The 12,700-nt window shown below is 42.8% G+C and overlaps 1 protein-coding gene across 1 annotated transcript; it reads left to right on the top strand.

Annotated features, from left to right (window-relative positions):
* The first annotated feature begins 8,168 nt into the window (after positions 1 to 8,168).
* On the top strand, positions 8,169 to 11,726 carry LOC122318186 (leucine-rich repeat receptor-like serine/threonine-protein kinase BAM1). Its single transcript, XM_043135375.1, has one exon. It carries the CDS (start codon positions 8,398 to 8,400, stop codon positions 10,585 to 10,587), a length of 2,190 nt encoding a protein of 729 aa, XP_042991309.1. The 5' UTR covers positions 8,169 to 8,397; the 3' UTR covers positions 10,588 to 11,726.
* The last annotated feature ends 974 nt before the right edge of the window (positions 11,727 to 12,700 follow it).

The following is a 12,700-nucleotide window of genomic DNA, read 5'->3' as shown; positions in this document are numbered from 1 at the left end:
CAACCTAACATTTACTTTCTCCACAAATACAGTAGTCCAGGCTTATGATCCAGTCTTACTACTCCTCGCATCAGCAACGACAAATGTGTAGCAGAGTAAGTAATAACCGTTTCTTTTTTAGCACCCATTTTTGCCATGTAATCTGTTGCAGCATTAGATTCTCTGTAGCAGTGTTTAACCATGCAGCTGATTTCATCCAACTGACACATAATATCCTCCCAGTAATCCTCCATATACCACAAGCCTCATCTCCTTTTTTTAATCCAGTCAATGACTAAAGCCGAGTCCATTTCAATCTCAATTGCATCAACACCCAAATCTCTAGCATGCCTCAGATCATGTAGCAGCCCCGTGACTTCTGCATAATTATCTGCATAGAGAAACCCACATGTATATTTCCATGATGGTCTCTTATGAGTCCCCCAACCCCTGCCGCACTTGGATTCCCTAGTGAGCAACCATCCACATTTAGTTTATACCATCCCTCATCTGGCCTTTCCCATTAAACAATATGCTCAGTGATCCTCCTAATACGATGGACAGGAAGATTCAAAGAAAGAAGTAACTCTACATATCTTTTACTCAGATCCCCTTTTTCTTTCAACTTTAAACCCACCCAGGACAGCCAAAATTTTTTAGATTGCCAGACTGATTCCGAGTAAACCAATAAGCTGACCAGCTTGAGATGACTTTTTGGCGCATCGTACGTGTGCATGCATGTTCTAAGATTACTTTTGTATTATTGTGAAATTATATATATACGAACAGTTTTATTTTTTGATCTGTTGCATTTATGAATTTGGGTGCAGTGTTTTACAAGGTAGTTCCTAATGTGTGTGTGTTTATATATATATATATATATATATTGCCCATAAAATTCATAGAGTAATTACATAAATACTTCAAGAGATCTACCTTACGTTAATATCATTTTTACTTGATATTCTCAAATTCGGGCAACTTGAAATGATCTTTCTCGATCCTTCTCACATTTGACATGCATGCTCCCTCTCAATTAGTCTCAACCTCAGTACTCTCTCTAGATCGCCGTCCAGCATCGCCTTTCTTAGGAAACAAGCTCCCTTCTCTCTAGGAAAAAGCTCGGAGCAACCGTTAGAGGGAGGTGGGAGCCTTGGCTCCTCCCTCCCTCCTCCCTCTCTGTTTTTCCAGTTAATAAAACCGAAATAATCAATGAATGTGAGAGCACAGTATGTGCTTGTAATAATGCCTCAGAGAAAGGAAGAACTTTTTATATTTCACTCTTATATTGAAAGCTCACTGTACATGACATATTTATAGAGGAATACCAAAGGAATACAACCAGATCTCATCCTAATCCTACGGCTCATATTTACACATTCGGTTATATGAAATATTCTAGAGCTAGGACAACTATAGCTCTTTTATTGGTTGCTCTACTGCTGTCCGCTGCTTCTCTGTTATGGCCTTGGTGCGTGACTCTGTTTCTGGTGCAGCACTGTCCCTATGTGCAAGGACTATCAGCTGCTGCTTTTCTGTTGAGGCCTTTGTGCATGGCTATGAGAAATCTGGTGCAGCCTTGTTGCCTTGTGCAATGACTGTCTCTGTCAGCTGCTGCTTTTCTGTTGAGGCCTTTGTGCGTGGCTGTGAGGAATCTGGTGCAGCCTTGTTGCTCTGTGCAATGACTGTCTCAATAGGCCCCCGCGAATCAAGCGGCACCATGGAGATGGTGAGGCTTGATCGAAGGAGATTAAAGCGAGCAGTTGAGAGAGGTTTAGTAAAGATATCGGCAATTTGATCCTTAGACGAAATAAATGAAACCTTAAGTGTTTTTGCAGCTACACGTTCTCTTACAAAGTGATAATCTAAAGCCACATGCTTGGTGCAAGAGTGCAAAACAGGATTGACCGATAAGTATGTGGCACCTAGATTGTCACACCACAACGTAGGACAAGCAAATAAAAAAATGTTAAGTTCACCAAGTAAGGATTGTAACCAGAGTATTTCACAAGTGGTGTTTGCAACAGCCTTGTATTCAGCTTCAGTTGAGGAACGAGCAACGGTAGGTTGCTTCTTGGATCCCCAAGATACAAGATGTGAACCAAAATACACACAAAATCCACCGGTGGATTTGCGATCATCTGGGCATCCGGCCCAGTCAGCATCAGAAAAGGCAGATAAGGTAAATGAAGAGGAAGTAGAAAAATGCAGACCATGACTGGGAGTGAGATGTAGGTAACGGAGAATGCGTTTAACCGCTTGCCAATGGGAAATCTTAGGACAATGCATATATTGGCAAACTTTGTTAACCGCGAGTGAAATATCAGGCCGTGTAAAGGATAGATACTAAAGACTCCCTACTATGCTACGATAAAGTTGTGGATCTTCAAATGAAGATCCATCTAAGGCCGTGAGTTTCACTGATGTAGACATAGGAGTTGATACCGGTTTTGAGTTATGCATATTGGCCTTTTTAAGGAGATCGGTTGTGTATTTATTTCGTGACAAAAACAAGCCCCGAGAATTTCTAACAACCTCAATGCCTAGGAAATAATGCAAGCAGCCTAGGTCTTTAACTGGAAATGAATTGCGCAGAGAGGAAATAAAATCAGAGATCAATGACTTGCTAGAACCAGTGACAATAATGCCATCCACATATATAAGAACATAAATGGAATCAGAAGCAGTGCAAAAAATAAACAATGAAGAATCAGATTTAGATGCATGAAAACCAAGAGTTAAGAGCTTGTTGCTTAATTTCGAAAACCAAGCTCTAGGAGCTTGTTTGAGATCGTAGATAGACTTACGCAGCCTGCAGATGTGCGTGGGATGATCTGGATTTGCAAATCCCGGCGGTTGTTGCATGTAAACCGCTTCCTCTAAATCACCATTTAGGAACGCGTTTTGAATGTCCAACTGGTGTAAGGGCCAAGAAGAGGTGACAGCAATGGAGAGAAGAACACGGATGGTCAGAGGTTTAATGACTGGGCTGTAAGTTTCGGTGAAGTCAACCCCGGCTTGCTGATGAAAACCCTTAGCAACAAGACGAGCTTTTCGTCGTTCTAAGGTACCATCTACAAGTCGTTTGGTTTTGAGCACCCACTTGCAGCCAAGGACATTGAGGGAAGGTGAGTATGGAATGAGGTCCCAGGTATGGTTAAGAAGGAGAGCTTCGAACTCAGAGGACATTGCCGCACGCCACTCGGAATATTTGGAAGCCTCCGTGAAAGAGGTGGGTTCTTCCGGAACGAAGGGGGTTTGAGAAGTAGTGAGGTGCAGAGATGGGTTTTTGGTAGGCCAAGGGATAGTACCATCAGTTCGTTGGATGGGTCGGTGGATGTGATTGTGGGATCGGGTTAGCATTGGGTGTATGGAGGGAGCGGCAAGTGGAGGGGGCTGTAGCGCAGAGGGTGAGGAAGGGGGTTGCGGCGCAGAGCTTAAGGAAGGAGATGACCTAACTAAAGGTGAGGAAGGGGGGGTATCGGGCTGGGTTAGATGTGTTGCTGAGGTGGGCTGAGTGTTAAGTGGTGAGGGTGTGGGGGCTGTCTGAGTGTTATTTGGTGAATGCCCTGATGGGTTTGTGTTGGGAAGGGTAGGTGCGAAAATGGGCTGAGAAATTAGAGATGGGCTAGGGAGAGGCAATGGGAAGTGAACATTAGAGATGGGCTGAGAAATGTTTTTATTGGAATCAAACGGAAAGACATTTTCATGAAACTGAACATCACGTGAGGTATAGACTCGTCCTGTAGGAATGTGAAGACATGTGTATCCTTTATGGTCAGGAGTATAACCTAAAAAGACACATGGTTGAGAACGAAAATCCAATTTATGACGATTAAAGGGCCGTAGATTGGGCCAACAAAGACACCCAAAGGTTCGTAAAAAGGTGTAATTGGGTTTGATACGAAAAATTATTTGAAAAGGAGATTTGTTTTGAAGAGTTGGGGTAGGCATTCGATTAATGAGAAAAAATGCAGTTGAAAAAGTTTCAGCCCAATATTTTTGAGGAACAAAGGCATGAGCTAATAGTGAGAGCCCGGTTTCGACAATGTGACGGTGTCGCCTTTCAACGGTGCCATTTTGAGCATGTGAATAGGGACACGTCACACGATGATGAATCCCATAAGTTTGACAAATTTTGTGCAAGGGCCTAAACTCGCCACCCCAATCGGTTTGAATGGAAATGATTTTAGACGAGAAATAATTGAGAACAAATGTGTGAAAGGCTAGAAAAATAGAGGTAACATCCAATTTAGCTGAGATTGGAAAAATCTAAATATATTTTGAAAAATCATCAACTATTGAAAGATAAAAACGGCAACCGTTAGAGGATGGCACAGGCGCTGGTCCCCAAACATCTAAAAACAAAAGGTTAAAGGGCCTAAGGGATCGAGATGTCGTAGGAGGATGTGGAAGTGTGTGTGATTTTGCTTGAGGACATGCAAAACAAGGGGACATCCGGTTGCTGGGAGAAACGGGCAGATGAAATTTGTTGATGGTAAGGGTAGTTGTTCGTGGACTGGGATGTCTAAGATGGGAGTGCCAAGTTTGAGCAGATGTTTGTTCACCAATCATTGCTTGTGGAGAAGGCTGTGATCGGTTTACTTGTGCCGAGACAACAGTTGGTAATTCATATAACCCGTTCCTAACGTGGCCCTGAAGAAGTGTTGCCTGGGTGTGAAAATCCTTCACAAAGAAAGAGTTGGAGTGAAATTCAAAGTACACAGAGTTATCAATGCAAAACTGACGAACAGAAATTAAATTGCGAGTAATGGCTGGAACATGAAGAAGTTGATTAAGAAAAAAATGGCCAGATGGAGAGTATAAGTGAGCTGAACCGATATTGTGGATGGGAAGGGTTGATCCATCCCCGATGCTAACTTGGTCAGAGCCTTGATAGGAAGCAGCATCCAGATTTAAGTTGGCGAAATCATTGGTGAAGTGGTTCGTGGCTGCTGTATCTGGGAACCATGCACTGGAGTTCGAGACTTGAGATGGTACTGAAGTGAAATGAGCAGCAAATGGTGCAGGGGCAGAGGCTTGATATGTGTGATTGAGCCTCTGATAACAGGTCACAGCCATGTGACCTTGCTTGTGACAAATTTGGCAAGTGATTCTCTGATTAGAGTTGAACTGATTGAAGTTGCCACGTTGTCCCCCACGACCACGTCGTCCCCTTGAGAAGTTGCCCCTGCCTCGGTTTGATGTAGTAGTGGGGAAGGATTGTCTCGACGTGGTGTTTGCTGCAATAGAAGTGCCTGAAATTAAAGAGGTAGTTTGATGAGCAAGTCTTGACTCATGATTCAAAAGATAGCTGAAAACTTGAGGAGTGGTGAGAGGGTCAGGTCGTGTAGTTAAGGATGTAACAAGTGATTCATAATCACTGCCGAGCCCAGCTAATAAATAAATGACAAACTCTGAGGATGAGAGTGGATGGCCAGCAGCTCCAAGTGTGGCGGCTAAAGTGGTAGCTTTGTGAAAATAGGTATGGATTGAATCAGAGCCTTTCTTTAGAGTGGCAAGCTGGAATTTAGTTTGCATAATGTGAGCACAAGACTGAGCCGAAAACATGGTTTGAAGCATAGACCAGACCTCGGAAGAGGTAGAGCAGTTGAGGACTTGGGCTAAGATAGTATCGGACAAGGAAGCATTAAGAGTAAAGATAATGAGTTGGTCTTGCAGAACCCAATCTGTATAAGCTGGATTAGCCGCTCCGTTGATGGTGGAAGGTGGTGGAGGGATAGAGCCACCCACATAACCAAAGAGACGATGACCAATCAAGTAAGGGACGATCTGCGCCTTCCATAACAGGTAATTTTCTAGAGTGAGTTTTGTGGTGATGAAGTGAGAGGAAGAGTTAGTGAGAATGGGATTTACGGACGGTGGGGGGGGAGAAGTGACAGAGGAATTTGGTTCAGGCATGGAGGTGTGGAGAAAAAAAAAGGATGAACGAAAGAAAAGAGGAAGATGAAGGAAGGAGATAGAGAGAGAAAAGGAAACAAAAAAAGGTGAGGAGAATGAGGATAAGTCACGGGACGTTAGTCCTGAAGGTTCTCTGATACCATAATAAAACTGAAATAATCAATGAATGTGAGAGCACAGTATGTGCTTGTAATAATGCCTCAGAGAAAGGAAGAACTTTTTATATTTCACTCTTATATTGAAAGCTCACTGTACATGACATATTTATAGAGGAATACCAAAGGAATACAACCAAATCTCATCCTAATCATACTGCTCTTATTTACACATTCGGTGATATGAAATATTCTAGAGCTAGGACAACTGTAGCTCTTTTATTGGTTGCTCTACTGCTGTCCGCTGCTTCTCTATTATGGCCTTGGTGCGTGACTCTGTTTCTGGTGCAGCACTGTCCCTATGTGCAAGGACTGTCAGCTGCTGCTTTTCTGTTGAGGCCTTTGTGCGTGGCTGTGAGAAATCTGGTGCAGCCTTGTTGCCTTGTGCAATGACTGTCTCTGTCAGCTGCTGCTTTTCTGTTGAGGCCTTTGTGCGTGGCTGTGAGGAATCTGGTGCAGCCTTGTTGCTCTATGCAATGACTGTCTCAATACCAGTTTAGCATATGGTGTCCTTTCTGGTGTTTGTTTTTGATTTTATAGCTTGTAAATAAAAGCTGTTGGCTGAGATTATGAGGGGATGAATGGCCGCCACCACCAAGCTCGGTTCCCGAGTCCTCAACCTTTTTTAATCACACAGCTGGGCGAGGAGTTTTTACACGATGAAGGTGGAGGATCTCGGCTTCGTATGGCCATGGTTTGGGTGGCTGAAACCCATTCCGGCGTTCCTGACCCTTTTTTTGGGCTGTGAGGCGTTAGCTCAAATGGCTTGGGTCTGTTTGCCTGGAAGATCGGTCTGCTGAGGGGATGTGTTGGAAGGTTACAGCGGGAGCAGGGTAAGGGCTTTTAGCTCTCGGAGGTGAAGTTTTGCATGCTGGTTTGGGGTGCACATCCGCTGGTTTAAGGTACTCTGTTTTAACCATGGAAAACATAGGAGTTTTCGGAATGCATACGTGTATGGGGGGATAAGGCACCTTTTCTGGGGCGGAGCCCGGCCGTAGCTCCTGGGGATTTTCTTCATGGATGGTGGTAGGAGAAGGGGATAGGCGACAGTGGTTTCTGTTTTGGTTTACAGTTTTTCGGTGTTTTTGGTTTCTGTTTTTTCCTATCTTGTTTCGGTTTACAGTCTATCCATTTGGTTTTCTGTTGGGTTTGTTTAGCCTCTGTTTTTTTGTTTTCTTAGTGCTCATTTTGGCCGGTTTAGTTTTTTTGGGTTCTTTGCTTAGTCTGGAATAAGGGATTACGATGGAGATGTCAGTTGCTTGCTTGCTTGTTCGTTTGCACTCTAAGGATGGTTCATCTAAAGCACCCCTGGAGTTGTCCCTTGCTTGCTTGCTGGTTGCAGGACGTGGCAGGCCGTAGGGTGGGCTGGGGCAGTTACGAGTAGCAAGGATAGTGGGGGACAAAGTGGTGCAGACAGTGGATGGGCATACGACGTGGGCATTCTATGAAATGGGCATACGACGTGGACAAAGTGGAGAGCACAGTTTTATTCCTGTTAGGGTGTTAGGTTGTTTTATTTCATGTTTTGTCTGTTAGGTTTAAAAGAGAATAAATTGAAATAGGCAATTTCCCTTTCTCTTTTGAAGAAGAAGGGTAGTTTAGTCTCTATCATTCTTTGGAGGATGAGGGTAGAAAATTTCCCCTTCTTTTAGAGGGTGTGGGTGAAATAAGTTTTTTTTTTTTTTTTTCTTATAGACAAGTCAAGATGGACACTTCTGTTTTTATAGAATCTCACATCTCAGAAGGGCTATGTCTAAATAGAGAGTTTTTATGAAATTTTTAGACAATGTCCGATACAATGAAAGTTGTGTACGGGGAACGTATAACCGATGAGTAGTTAGCTTGTAATCAGGGTTTATACCTGAATATTATTGGTCACAGCTGAAACTTACTTCATTCATTCATGAATTGAAATCTATTTAAACAAAAAAAAAAAAAAAAAAAAAAGCATCGCCTTTCTTCAGCTAAATTTATTTTCTTCGATCAATGGGAGCTGGTACTTAGCAGCTGCATATTAAAATGCAACCTTTGGGGTTGTCTTTAATCATGAACGCCAGATCTGTCACTATTATTACGGGAATGGAAAGCAGTGACAATACTATAAGTCGACGAGAATTGGTAAATTTTATTATTTATTTGAAGAGAAGTGAATACATATTCTAATCTCACGTCTGCTCAGAACTAAAAGCAAATCAATCTATTTAGCTTATTTTCGAATCTTTATTCAATACTTAGAAAGAATAATAAAAATCACACTCTCCGGCCCCTCTCTGACTCCCGCTCTCCATCTACTTCTCTTCTTCTCTCTCAACCAAAACGTGGAACCAAGGAGAGAGCCAAAATGCAACTCCTCCTTTGGCTTCTCCTTCTGCTCCAGCTCCACATACATCCAGCCCTCTCCGGCGCCCGCATCTTCCCGGAATACAGAGCCCTCCTCTCCGTCAAGTCCTCCATCACCGAAGACCCCCTATCAGCTCTTTCTTCCTGGAACGCCTCCACTAGCCACTGCACCTGGTCGGGTGTCACATGTCAACCCTCAAATCGCCGGGTGACCGTCCTCGACCTCTCCGGCCTTAACCTCTGCGGTAAACTTTCCCCGGACCTGGCTCACCTCCATTTCCTCTCCAACCTTTCCGTCGCTTACAATTGGTTCTCCGGGGCCATCCCCGCCGAGCTCTCTTCCCTCTCCGCCCTCCGCGTTCTTAATCTCTCCAGCAATGTCTTCAACGGCACCTTCCCATCCCAGCTCTCCCTTCTCAGGAACCTTCGGGTGTTGGATCTCTACAACAACAACATGACCGGTGACTTGCCCTTGGCCGTCACTCAAATGCCCAACTTACGCCATTTGCATCTCGGCGGTAACTTCTTCTCAGGTGGGATCCCGTCCCAGTACGGGCAATGGGAGTTCCTGGAATACTTGGCTTTATCCGGTAACGAGCTCCAAGGTCCCATACCGCGCGAGGTCGGAAACTTGACCAACCTCAGGGAGCTCTACATGGGATACTACAATATGTACGAAGGTGGCCTACCCCCTGAGATCGGGAACCTGTCGGAACTAGTTCGTTTCGACGCCGCCAGCTGTAGCTTAACTGGTGAGATACCACCAGAGATTAGCAGGCTCCAGAAGCTTGACACACTATTTTTGCAGGTAAATACACTCTCCGGACCTTTGACCGTCGAGCTCGGGAAATTGGTGAGCTTGAAATCCTTGGACTTGTCGAATAACGTTTTTACAGGCAAGATTCCAATGTCGTTTGCCGAGCTAAAGAACTTGACGCTGCTGGACTTGTTTAGAAACAAACTCCATGGCGCGATTCCTGAGTTTATTGGTGACATGCCGGAGCTGGAGGTGTTGCAGTTGTGGGAGAACAACTTTACCGGGATCATTCCTCAGAGGCTGGGAAAGAACGGGAAGCTTCAGCTTGTCGATCTTTCATCGAATAAACTGACTGGGACTCTGCCTCCGGATATGTGTTCTGGGAATCGTCTTGAGACTCTGATTTCTTTGGAGAATTTCTTGTTCGGTCCAATCCCGGAATCACTCGGGAAGTGCCAGTCGCTGAGTCGGATCCGAATGGGCGACAACTTTCTCAACGGTTCAATACCAAGATGGCTTTTCGCGTTACCCAATCTGGTCCAAGTGGAGCTGCAGAATAACTATCTTACAGGGCAGTTTCCGGATACGGATTCGATCCCGGCGAGTCTTGGCCAGATCAGCCTCTCCAACAACCGACTTTCTGGGCCGTTACCTCCAAGTATTGGCAACTTCTCCGATGTTCAGAAGCTTTCCCTTGATGGTAATAAGTTCTCAGGTCGAATCCCACCCCAAATTGGGAGGTTACAGCAGCTTTCCAAGCTGGACCTCAGCCACAACGAATTCTCGGGCCCCATTGCTCCCGAACTCAGCCAATGGAAATCGTTGACCTTCATTGATCTTAGCCAAAACCAGCTCCAAGGGCAACTTTCAACTCTCCCACTGAATTCCTCTGTGTCCATCTTCTTCTCTGCAAGGAATGAATTCTACGGGAATATTCCTACGTCACTGTGCAATGCTACATTTCTTGATGCTCTAGACTTGTCCCATAATCACTTGACTGGCACGATTCCCCGATGCTTAATTGAAATGAGTAAAAATCTAACCGTGATGGATTTAGGGGGAAACAATCTTAGTGGCGTAATTTCTGATTCCTGTTCAGACTACGCATGTGATTTACAAATTTTGGTTCTGAATGGAAATCAACTACAAGGAAAGCTACCAAAATTCCTAGCCAAGTGCAATACAAATTTGGAGGTTTTGGACGTCGGGAACAACCGCATTGAGGATACCTTCCCATGTTATTTGAAGAACATACACACATTGCGAGTCCTTATTTTGCGATCTAATCAATTTTATGGGTCTATTAATTGTCTAGAAGCTGATACCACCTTGTCTAACCTTCAAATTTTAGACCTGGCCTCAAACCATTTTGTTGGTAAGTTTCCAATACGTTACTTTTTTAGCTGGAAGGCAATGATCGAAACCGAAAAATAAGACTGAAGATCACAAATATATAGAGTCATATCTCGATGGACCCTATCAAATTACGGTAAGAGTTACATTTAAAGGTCACAATTTTGAGTTGGAGAAGATCTTAACTATCTTCACCTCACTTGACCTGTCGTGCAACACTTTTGACGGACATATACCTGGAGAAATAGGAGAATTCAAAGCCTTATATGCCCTCAACCTATCTCACAATGCTTTTACAGGTCAAATCCCACAAGCTTTAGGAAAGTTAAGTGCTCTTGAGTCACTAGACTTGTCGAGCAACAAGCTCATTGGAGAGATTCCTCACCAACTTGCAGATGGTCTTATTTTCCTGTCAACCCTAAACCTTTCGTTCAATCAATTGGTAGGAAAGATTCCACAGATCAAGCAATTTGCTACATTTCCAGAAAGTTCCTTTGAAGGAAACATACGATTATGTGACTTTCCTCTAAAAGAAAAATGCATGCATGAAGAATTGCGAACGTCACCTCCTCCATCTAAAGAATCTCATTCGCATTCTAGAAATTCAATTGATTGGGACTTTTTAAGTGCTGAATTGGGATTTATTTTCGGTTTTGGAATTTTTATTGGACCTCTTATATTTTGGAAGAGTTGGAGGAAACACTACTATAAACATGTCGACGATATTGTTTTCAAGATGTTCCCTCGGGCATACATGAGAATAGAAAATCATCTAAGGCGAGCACACAGGAATCAAGGACGGCAAGCACGTAGGAATCAAGGTGGGAGGGATTAATGATAGATACGAGGAGTAATGCTCAATGTTGTTAGGTATGTCTCCAATTAATCTTTTGGTATATGGTAGTGTTTTCAATTAAATGTTGTCCAAAGTGATGTATTATAAACTAGCAATGTTGTTGAAATTCGTAAGGCATGATCTCCTACACGGCAGGCTACACTACTTGAATAGGATTAGATCATAACAAAGTTGTTCTGGGAAGTCCTAATTAAGAAAAACTACTAAAATAAGAAATATCAGGAAGCAATATGGCCTCGATCCCCCACTATGCAGCAGAAAGCGTTATGGGCATGAGGTAAAAAGTAAAATAAGAAATTACATTAGTTTAAGTTTCTAATAGTATTGGCGTTACTTTATATGAGAATTTAGTCAAATTTAGCAAAATGTATGAATCGACTTCCAGTTTGCATAACCTATTTGTAATACTCTCCACATTGAATTAGCCGACTTTCCTCTATACCATTAAATTATTATTTCTCTCTTTAATTTATTAGTAATTCATCTCTTTATTGGGAGAGAAAGTAGAGGGCAATCAAATTAAGGAACAAAGAGAAAAAGAAATATTAATCTATTATTTAGTTGTGCAACAGTACTAGTTAAATTTGTTGGGAGTTTTAGCTGAAAGTTGTTTTTGCTAACTTTTACATGAGTGAATGCTCTAAGTGTTTAAAAATAATAATAATAATAATAACAAAACAAAAACAAAAACTCTAACTTCTATATTCATCAAGTGTATTCAATACAAGACTTACCTGTAAAATAAAACTATAATAGCCGCTTGGGCCATCTTCTATCCAAACTTTCTCTCATTTACGGTATAAGCAAATTTAGCTAAAAAATGAGCTACCTTATTTCCTTTTCTTTATGTGTGTTGAACTATCCACATGGGTCTATTTACTAATATCCCTCTAATGTCTTCTATCACTTGGTCATTCCATTCCCAATACTCCTCTTCATTATTAACTGATTTGATGAACCCCAAAGCATCCCCTTCAATTATAGCCTCACCAATATTAAGCTATATGCACAGGTTTAACGCTCTCCAAAGAGCAACAAATTCTACTATAGCAGCAGAACTAGTGTGTGATTTTGCAAGCATAAAAAATCCAAAACTTCCCCTTCTACATCACAAATAACCACCCCTACTCCCATCTTCAAAGTCTTTTGGTCCAAGGTAGCATCCTAGTTTATCTTCACAACACCTTGCATTGTGGCCTTCCATCTAACCCTCTCTCTACACACTTAGGTACTTTCTGCATTCCTGCCTCATCTGTATTGAGCTTGCTGATACTCTGATATTCTGGTTTTGGCTTGGGTGAAAATTTCATGTGCACTAGAGAAGTCCTTCTCAAAAAC

Source organism: Carya illinoinensis, chromosome 8 (genome assembly GCF_018687715.1).
Source record: "Carya illinoinensis cultivar Pawnee chromosome 8, C.illinoinensisPawnee_v1, whole genome shotgun sequence".
NCBI classification, from domain to species: Eukaryota; Viridiplantae; Streptophyta; class Magnoliopsida; order Fagales; family Juglandaceae; genus Carya; species Carya illinoinensis.
Note: the sequence above shows the minus strand (reverse complement) of the source record. Positions and strands in the feature narration are given on the sequence as shown.